The following is a 10,014-nucleotide window of genomic DNA, read 5'->3' on the forward strand; positions in this document are numbered from 1 at the left end:
CATCAATTTTGATTGTTATTCAGACACGAGTAAATAAAAACGACATCTTTAAAACAGTTTCCATAGTTCTGACACATTTCTGTTGCGGGGATAAAGTAATTATTGCTATTCCTAAGAAAATATCACAGCGGAAAATTATCCTGGTTTGTACGCGAGGTAAATAACGGTCATTTAATTATAATGGAGAAGACAAATTAAATTTTTGAATGTTTCTAATTTGAGGAATTGAGCACATTGAGGTACACTTTTCTTTTTCACATCTACACATGTAGGATTTTTTAAATATAAAACAATAACTATTATATATTTTTTTAAATACAATATCTAATAAGTAGTTGATGAAAAAGATGTACCTATATGCTCTCATATATTTTGATCGCTTTACAAAGTGGGGGGGGGGGGGGCAGAACGAAAAAATAAGGAATTGGAAGTTAACAACTTAAGTGTACCCCTACCAAATGTTTAGTTTTATATCTTGCGTAGGATTTTCTTATTCTGGTAAAAAATAGTATTTCATGAAGGTACAATGTCAAAGATTACGTGTATGCAAAAATAAGTGTAAATTCGAATACTTTACAATATTTATTTTTTGTTATTCTACCGAGGGACCATATGGCACAATATCTTTTGAACGCCCATTGTTGCTTGGGTGAGCGATGTGGCCCCATGGGCCTCTTGTTTTATAGGTGCTGTTAATTAACAGCTAACGTCTAAAACATAATTGCTCTGGTTAATTCATGGATGTATGCACAATCAGACTGTTACCAATACATTGTATTCAACCATATTAACAATAAATGTATTAATCAGTTCTTTTTTCACCTTTATTATGTGTAATTCTAAGCTCTTTTACATACACACTCATTTCACATAAGAAAGTTTGTTTAAAAGACATATAGCAAATACGTTATTCAAAACAGAAAACATTTCAAATATTTTAATTTCCTAGGATTCAGAAATGGTTAAAAACCTTAACTGGGCCCCAATATGAACAGTTTGCTGTGTTTTAAATATTATTTTGCCGTTTATAAATTTAATAAAATAAGTTGGCTTACGACCAAAAATTATTCCATGCTGATGACACAGAAAATTATATCACAGCTAAGATAAATAAAGCCGAAGCAAAGTAAATTTATTTAGATAAGTTCCTTGATATGGTTCCATTATGTCAAAACGTGTTATTGATGCGTATGTACTATCAGCAATTGCTAAATAAAGCATCAAAAGTCAGTTTTTTCCGGCTACATTTTTCTGTCACAAAAGCCTCTTTACTTCCCGTATAGATTAGTATCTCGACACTGGTATTAGAAATAATTGTACACCAAGATAACTACGATAGCAAATAATCAAAGAATAATGTAAAATTGCAGTTGTTTATTTGATGTTAACATTTTACATATGCAGCATTTTGGTTAAAGTCCAGGGAATCAGGAAGGAGATTTACATGTAAGAAGCTGAAATAGACAAAGAAGATGTACGTTTAATTAAAAACTAATCAACAAATATTTTTGTACCAATTCGCATCAGAATGTTTAATAATTTAAATTATACTTACATTTCATTGACATACCTGTTTAAAGAAAAAAAAGATATCCATGAATTACTGCATGCCTCATTAAATGGTTCAATCTCATTACCATACTATTCCTATATCTAATGTTCTTATTTCTCTTATTGTAACTTACCTCCCATACCGCCCATGTTTCCGCCCATTGGCATCATGTTTCCACCCATTGGCATCATGTTGCCACCCATTGGCATCATGTTACCACCCATTGGCATCATGTTACCACCCATACTGCCCATGGATCCCATTGAATTCATACCCATCATGGCTTTCATCATTTTACCCATTGGCATCATTCCATTTCCCATGGAACCCATTCCACCCATTGACATCATGTTTCCACCCATTGGCATCATGTTACCACCCATTGGCATCATGTTGCCGCCCATTGGCATCATGTTACCACCCATGGGCATCATGTTACCGCCCATATTTCCACCCATTGGCATCATGTTACCGCCCATACCTGTATTTGATAAATAATAATAAAATTACTACGTATTTAATTTGAAACGAAAATTTTAAATCTTGTAACGAAAAACTGTTAGGATACAGTATATTATCATGAAACTTACCAGGTCCATAGCCTCTGGCACAGACCATGGCAACAGCCATAACAGCGGTGACAATGCGCAAAAGAGAAGCCATCTAAAAAATAACCATTTAAACAGGTACTGCAATGTTCGCTTCAACAGTAAATATAAGAATTGAATTGAATTAAAATGCAAATAAATAGTTACGAACTTACCTTTGATGAACTGGTGGATTGATTCTTTCCAATAGGAGGAATGGAACAATGTACGGAATTGATTTCCAGGACGGGTTTATATAGTTAGGGTTTACAATGAATTTCCGGGCAGAAGGGCGGGGATTGGACAGAGTTGTACATGATTTTGTTGTTTGACACCTGAACTTGACATTTTTACACGCTTGTTTTCTTTTATATCCCACACAAATAGTTCAAAATATTTAACAAACATTGTATTTTGCAGTGTTTGTTGTTAAATTGGGACAACCTTAACATACATTACCTCTTTTATTGTTGACTTTATTCTCCCAAATCGTCACGATTACGTCTTTAATTGCTTTTGCCCAATTTAAATGCTGACTTTTGTATTTTGATAAAAATCAATTATTATAAAAATCCTTAGCACTTTATTAGTAAAGATTTACAATTTTTACATACAAATTTTATTTTTCATTAAGAATTTAGCCATGATGACGACAAGAGAGTTTGAAGCTAAAAAGAATCAGTTTAATTTTTTCATTTTAATTTTTATACATCATAGCAGGCATTTACTACTGTTAATTTTCAACATTTGCATTATTATACAAATATGCATAAACCATTATGTGAAAGTGTTCATTGTTTTCAATATGCAACCTTACTTTTATAATCATAGGTTTTTATTTTATTGCACCCCCCCCCCCCCAAAAAAAAAATTTTTTTTTCTTTTAAATCATTTTTGTCAACACATCTTGAATATGAATACAGATGAACCGTAAATAGCGTATCAAAATGATAATAATAGAAAAAGTTATAAAACTTGTTCAGATTATTTATCGGAATTATATGAATGTAAACAAAGTCTTTGATACATTTCTTTTTAAAAAAAAAACAGTTCTGAACCACATGATATAAAAAGTGAAATCTGCATATGGCTATTTATTCCTGTGTCTTGCAATATATTAAACTGTAAATGGAATTAAATAGTAAAAAAGTAAATGGAATTAAATGAAATGGATTTAAATAGAGTTTTTTTGAAGTTTCATTTCATTTTACGGACACAATTTAAATGTTTTTAAAAACTTTCGTAACCCCCCCCCCCCCATCTATCTATCCTTCTTATCAATCTGTTTAAACACTCTTTGAGTGTCCCTTTTTCTTAAGTTTTTTGCCTTCTGGTGTACGTAATGAAAGTGTATCACATGTATTATTAACTTTTGAAAAATATTAAAAAGGATAAAAATGTAATGAATTTTTAAATTGACATCTGTTATAACAATCGATGTTGTCATCAGTTGTTCTAATTTGATGTGAATTTGTGTAGTTTTTCTTGTTCTTCAAGATCAGTTTTATTATGAGTTGACACATGCGAAATGGAAAAAAACCTCACATCCTCTCTTAATTATATTAAGTAAAGTTTATCTATCAAAGACCTTAAACAAAAATGTTTTGTGGTAAATAATTAAACGATATATTTTTGAAAGAATATCTATATAATCTCCAGAGTTTAAAGCATACTTTTTGCATAATTTCAGAACTAGTAGAAAAGGACATTATGTCTCTAAATGTGTAAACATTTTTGCTGACATAATCATTTAAATGCATTATTATAAAATAAATGTGATCTAGGATCAAAAATTGTCAACCAACTAAATGCTGGACTGCAACAAATTATCATTCACTAGATGATATCCCGCGCAATCATGGAAATTCACACTGTACACATTAATATGATACAATGTTTAATATGACGAAAACTGGATATTTTGTTCATTTTTGTACATCCTTTGTTCAAAAGTTTTCTTAATTGCTTTCTAAGCCTATTCTGTTAAATTGAAATACAAACACAACAGCATAAAAAAAGGAGTATGGCAGCTTATTTGATAAATTCCACTGTCTAAAAACATAATTTAGGAGAAAAAACTGTTTTAATTGGAAACAACTGGGGAGGGGGTCACCCCTACCCCAAATTCAACTTTCCCATTTAATGTATACATCATTTATTCATATCGACCGTCTATGATTTAGATATTAATGTATAAGGTTTACTACTCTACAATTCTGTCTGCTATGAAATATATGAAATTAAAAAAAAAATCCGCTGGCGCATGCTTATCTATTTCGATATTTAAAACTAAAGTTGTCAGATCTAAAGTATATGTTCGATGGTTCATTAGCCCTACACTTTCCGCCATGACATTAGAAGTCAACCCGCGTTCCTAGGTACCCCGTTCTGGAAAGTTCTTCCCATCAACATTTTTAAATCGCATTAAATTTTTCCATAATATTTATTAACTTTTTTATTAACCAAAGATATCCAATCCAAGGTATCTGCCAGCAATGCTTGATGAATCGTCCTATAATGTACATTCGCCATGACGTTAATTAGTCAATCCGCGTTGTTTTTTTTTTGGTTACCCCGTTCTGGTAAGTTCAATTCCATTCTCTCCAATGCCGTGCTTCGCAAGCGCTCTATCCATCAAAATACTAAAATTGCGCGTTCAAGGAACAAATTGCCTTATTTCATTTATTTAACATTTGTATATAGTCTTAACTTCGGTGTATATTCTAAGTAAGATCCCAGTAAATATATTCACCCATTGCGTAATCATTCAATATCATTACATGGTTAGCAAATATTTTGATGCAAATTTCTACTGACTTGGATCCGCCAAAGCGTGTCCACCAACCTACTCTCTTTTTGCTATTTCGGACTGATTTATCGATAATGGAGGTAGGTTTTTCATTAATTTTACAATAACTTCTTATCAGGTAAAATTCAATTATAGCCTACAGACATTATATGTCTCGTGTTGAAATACTAAAGGTGCATGCTGTTACTCTGGTGCAGGCCTGTTTGAGTTTATTGGCAAAATGTCTTAATTTATAAGACTACAAATTTAACTTTTAAATTTCAGACTATAATTGGGTGTGGGGATCCAAATATTTTAGCTTTAAAATGTGAAAAGTCTCTTATGCCTTTATACGGCTCTCTTCTTTAAAAGAAGATTATTTTTGTCTAAAAATGGCCAAGACCATAAAACCCGCTTTACACATAATTTCATTTAGTATACGTAGATTATGTCAAGTTATTTTTGTAGCTTAATCACCTTTCACAATTGGCGCACGAGCACTTTACATCACTTTGCGATCGGTATTTTTTAGATTCGCACGAGCTCTTGCATTCGTTGCACGAGCTCTCGCATTCGTTGACTGCGTTTTGGTGCTCGCATCGAGTCTCCTAAAAATAGTGGACATGCACACTATTCAGACGCTACCGAATGCGATCCAAATCATCGCAGTGCGACGCACGAACATTAGTACGAACGTTTTACAACGTTTTGTGTACTTGCAAGAGTGATGCACGATTTTTAAAGGTCGTAAAATGAATCGTTTCAGTATATGCGTGTGTTTTGTGTCCATAAAACTGTTGCTCAACATGTCTCATGTAATCTTGCAACGTTTTACTATCATTATACGACTTATCAGAAAACGAGAAAGAAATGTTTGGCACGCTATAGTTATTAGAAAATTTATTATAGTATTGCTACAATCGGAATACATATATGCTACATTTGATTAATTTCTTAAAGGGAGAGAGTGTTTTGTTATAATTTCGATCAGCTTTGGAACTATTTTCTTTCGAGTATATACAACAGTTGATATTAGGTTATAACGTTTTAAGATACCATATTAAATAAGTCATCTTATCTTGAAATTTTGGTGAATTTCTAGTCTTTCTAGAGTCAAAAGGGATTGTTAAAGGGTTGAGGAAGCACCTGTCCCCAACATCTCCAAAACATGTAGTAAAGAAGATGAAAAATGAGTGTTCAGACTGTTTGGGTCGTACAACCACCTTTAATCAATTATATTTGAATAGGATAGCTAATGTTATCTTAATTTCTGCAACTCTCTACATTTTAACTCTCATTACCTTCAAAGCATCACATCGTTAATTCGATCTTTAAAAATGCTTTATTCACTCGTGTCATACTCTCAACCTCCATTTCTGCATCCGCCTCATATGGGATACAATTAAGGAAATAAATCTTTGATCAGTTTTAACAATAAATTATTAGTATTTAAGATGTTGTGAGACTCGTTTGCATCAAAGCCTGCATTAAAAATTATCTTTTAAAATTGTAATATGTGTACTTATGAAAATACTAAGGAATTTATGTGATCTTAATGCCTATAGATTTTATGTTTTGTGTATAAATTTACTAACTACTCATATTATGATGGTATGGGGGCTTGAAGGGTCTTTTCGGACTTTTACACCCCTTCCTCTAAAAGCAACTGGCTCCAAAATGGAGGACTTTGCAATGTGCTTCAGGTTTTCTTTGACAATGATGTAGGGTTTAACAGCATTTAGGAGCACATATTCATTGTAATTTCTGTTTAAAGTTTCCCTCGTACCGGCAAATTAAGACATTTGTAAACATTGACCGTATGAAAAGGAGCGTACAAGGAGTCATGACATGAGATCTCAGTTTTTAGTTTATCTTGTGACCCTATTAAATAACCCGAACAATTATTTTTTTTACTTTGATCAGTCTACGCTGAGGATCAAATGCATTACCTTCCGCTTACGTGCTAAAACTTGCTAGGAAACTAAAACAGAATACGGAAATTTCAGAGTGGTGACAACATAACATCGTTTATTGCACTTTCACACAACTTTAACCTGAAATAATTGAGAACAAAAATTGACACAGAGTGTGACAAAAAGCACACAATTTAAATGTTATTAAATTTAATTCATAGAGAGATGAAAGTAACAGATTAATTTGGTGTAATGGAAAGTTCGTAAATTGATTACTAAGAATGTTTTACTAAACGGCAATGATAACCTACCGCAAAGTTTTCTTTGTTGTAAATCTTATCAACATTGGCATCTTGTGAAAAATGGCAAATTCTAATTTGCAACACGATGATTCATCAGTCATTTGACACATTAATTATGTAATGTGCAATTACAATACATCTCTTTTTGAACGATCTTTTGACAACCACAAGGAATAAGAGAATCTTTCTGGACCCTTAGATTGGCCTCCAACATTATCTCCTACAACTACACGTCCAAGTCTATGAGCATTTCTTAAATCCGAATACGTTTGATAGCATTTCCATATTTTGTAAATAATACAATGTTAATCTTAAATATTGGTTTCGGTTAATGTTTTCTTTTTACTATGAGATAAGGTCAACGCATGTTGCATCACGGGAGATAAATTATGAATTTGTAATCGAAAACCGAATTTAAAGTGTGAATTGAAAGTATCATTTTGATTGCAGTCAACATGCACATTTGAAAAGAATGAATTAAAAACATTTTTAAACCCTCCTTACTATGAACAAAATAATATAAACAGTTTAAATTTGAATACAAATTTTATTCAATGTGCAATGGAAAAAAATCTAGTTCATCCCCGGGGTCCTTCCTCTATGATCCAGTGTGTGTTGGTGTTTTAAAAACTTAATAGAGAGCTGTAATGATAAAACATGACATCAATATACATAGGAAAATACTTTCTTTTACACGTACTCGCAAAAAATCATTTTATTTAAATTTTTGCAGCTGTACAGACATATGACCTATGTACTTACATTTCATTTTGTTGTTACCAGCTCCCATCATGTTTCCCATCATAGCATTGGGCATACCGCCATTGTTTCCACCATTCATCATACCCATATTCATTGGCATCATCATCATGTTCATAGCTCTGTTCATCATGTTGCCCATATTAGCTGGCATCATCATGTTGCCCATATTAGCTGGCATCATCATGTTGCCCATATTAGCTGGCATCATCATGTTCATGCCCATATTAGCTGGCATCATCATGTTCATGCCCATATTAGCTGGCATCATGGTGTTCATTGCTCCTTTGTTGTTACCATTACCAGCCGGCATGCTCATTTCCATATCTATTGGCATCATGTTATTTGCTCCCATGTTATTACCATTAGCAGCTGGCATGTCCATTTCCACCTTCATTGGCATGTTATTTGCTCCGTTACCCATATTAGGTGGCATGCTCATTTCCATATCCATTGGCATCATGTTATTTGCTCCTTTGTTGTTACCCATACCGGCTGGCATGCTCATTTCCATATCAATTGGCATCATGTTATTTGCTCCTTTGTTATTACCCATACCTGCTGGCATGCTCATTTCAATATCAGCTGGCATCATGTTCATTCCCATATTAGCTGGCATCATCATGTTCATTGCTCCATTCTTCATGTTCATTCCCATGTTGGCTGGCATCATGTTCATTCCCATGTTAGCTGGCACCATATTCATGCCCATGTTAGCTGGTATCATATTAATGTTAGCTGGGATCATGTTCATGTTAGCTGGGATCGTGTTCATGTTAGGTGGCATCATGTTCATGCCCATGTTAGGTGGCATCATGTTCATGCCCATGTTAGTTGGCATCATGTTCATGCCCATGTTAGCTGGCATCATGTTCATCATCATGTTAGACATGCCTACATTACCACCTTAAAGAGAAAAATTAAAATTGTGTCTTTGATTTTATCTTCATTTTACAGGAAAACAATGATTAAACAATTTTTTTTAAAAATAAGTAAAGTAAATTAAATGTTAAAATTTACCTTTTCCATATTGGGGACGAGCGCTAATGACAGCAAAAAGGCATGAAACAGCAACAATGAAGGAACCCATCTAAAACAAGGAATTATTGCAGAGTTCATTAGTACGTCAAATAAACTTTGAAAAAAATAATCTAACCCTTTTTTTCAAAATAGCAAAGATTGAATGTTTGAAAATAAAGTGTCTTATAAGTGTTTGTCTTCCTTCAAAACATGACAAGTTCATAAAGACAACGATGTTTAAAAAATTAAGTGTCTTCGAAAGGTTTGTATTCCTTTCATATATGACAAATTTACAAAACTCGAAAAGAAAACTATTAAACTTCAGAAATATTTCTTCTTAAATAAAAGTATTCTGAGATGTAAGATAATCAGCAAGAGAGACAAAAAATCTCAAAGTACATATTTACAAATGAATACAAATCATTTATTACAGCTTTAAAGAATTATACTAAAGGACTTTATCGCCAATGTTTTGTGATCTTTGAAAATCTGTTTTCAACTATAAAGGGGGCTTGGTTTTCAGCAAATCAACCATCACATCTTTCTTATTTTTTTTTTTTTAGATATGATGTACTTAGCTATAAGCTTTAATTCAATAAGGAAAAATACCATATATTTTATCTTTTGAAATTTGAATATTTTAATATATATTTATACAGAAGTCTTCTTGTTAAGGAAATTCGTATAGTGTAAAAATGACCACGACCATACAGTCCACTTAAGTTCTACTTACCATGAACAAAAGAACTAGAGAACGTTGGAACAGCGAAGAACTCCGGAGGATGACAAATAAAGTTGTGAAGGATTCAGAACGAAACTTGGGTTTATATAGTTGTATAATACATTATTACTTTCCGGTTACAGATTCGTCAGCCGATGATAACGTCTGATGTTTTACACCTGAACCATGTAAGAATTTATGTTTTGACTCAGACGTGTTCTATTTTGATGACAGGATAGTTCTTCTTGGTCTGGGACAAGGTTTTCTACTGTTTATGATGCACATTGACATCATTTAAAATGTGTGCTTATTCTATACTTTTCTCGCCCTAAAGAGAAGCTTAAAGAACAATCCCGTCACAACAGAATCTAC

General features: G+C 32.7%; 2 protein-coding genes across 2 annotated transcripts; both read right to left on the minus strand.

Moving 5' to 3' along the window:
- Positions 1-1,359: 1,359 nt before the first annotated feature.
- On the minus strand, positions 1,360-2,397 carry LOC128186683 (small nuclear ribonucleoprotein-associated protein B-like). Its single transcript, XM_052856526.1, has 5 exons — positions 2,316-2,397; positions 2,143-2,215; positions 1,686-2,033; positions 1,556-1,570; positions 1,360-1,454 (listed from the first exon to the last, which is right to left on the minus strand). The coding sequence occupies exons 2-5, from the start codon at positions 2,213-2,215 to the stop codon at positions 1,441-1,443; spliced, it is 450 nt and encodes a 149-aa protein (XP_052712486.1). The 5' UTR covers positions 2,316-2,397; the 3' UTR covers positions 1,360-1,440.
- Positions 2,398-7,669: 5,272 nt separating this feature from the next.
- LOC128189116 (uncharacterized) lies at positions 7,670-9,785 on the minus strand. Its single transcript, XM_052860584.1, has 4 exons — positions 9,655-9,785; positions 8,922-8,991; positions 7,905-8,807; positions 7,670-7,784 (listed from the first exon to the last, which is right to left on the minus strand). The coding sequence occupies exons 1-4, from the start codon at positions 9,655-9,657 to the stop codon at positions 7,774-7,776; spliced, it is 987 nt and encodes a 328-aa protein (XP_052716544.1). The 5' UTR covers positions 9,658-9,785; the 3' UTR covers positions 7,670-7,773.
- Between the last annotated feature and the right edge of the window lie 229 nt (positions 9,786-10,014).

The sequence above is a fragment of the Crassostrea angulata genome, chromosome 6, assembly GCF_025612915.1.
Source record: "Crassostrea angulata isolate pt1a10 chromosome 6, ASM2561291v2, whole genome shotgun sequence".
Taxonomy (NCBI): domain Eukaryota; kingdom Metazoa; phylum Mollusca; class Bivalvia; order Ostreida; family Ostreidae; genus Magallana; species Magallana angulata.

Bases quoted from the DNA above. Each gene is read 5' to 3' on its own strand.
- LOC128186683 (XM_052856526.1), bottom strand. From the start codon at position 2,215: ATGGCTTCTCTTTTGCGCATTGTCACCGCTGTTATGGCTGTTGCCATG. The intron at 2,034-2,142 runs GTAAGTTTCATG...TATCAAATACAG, and splicing joins TGCCAGAGGCTATGGACCTG to GTATGGGCGGTAACATGATG.
- LOC128189116 (XM_052860584.1), bottom strand. The intron at 8,808-8,921 runs GTAAATTTTAAC...TTTCTCTTTAAG, and splicing joins TCGTCCCCAATATGGAAAAG to GTGGTAATGTAGGCATGTCT.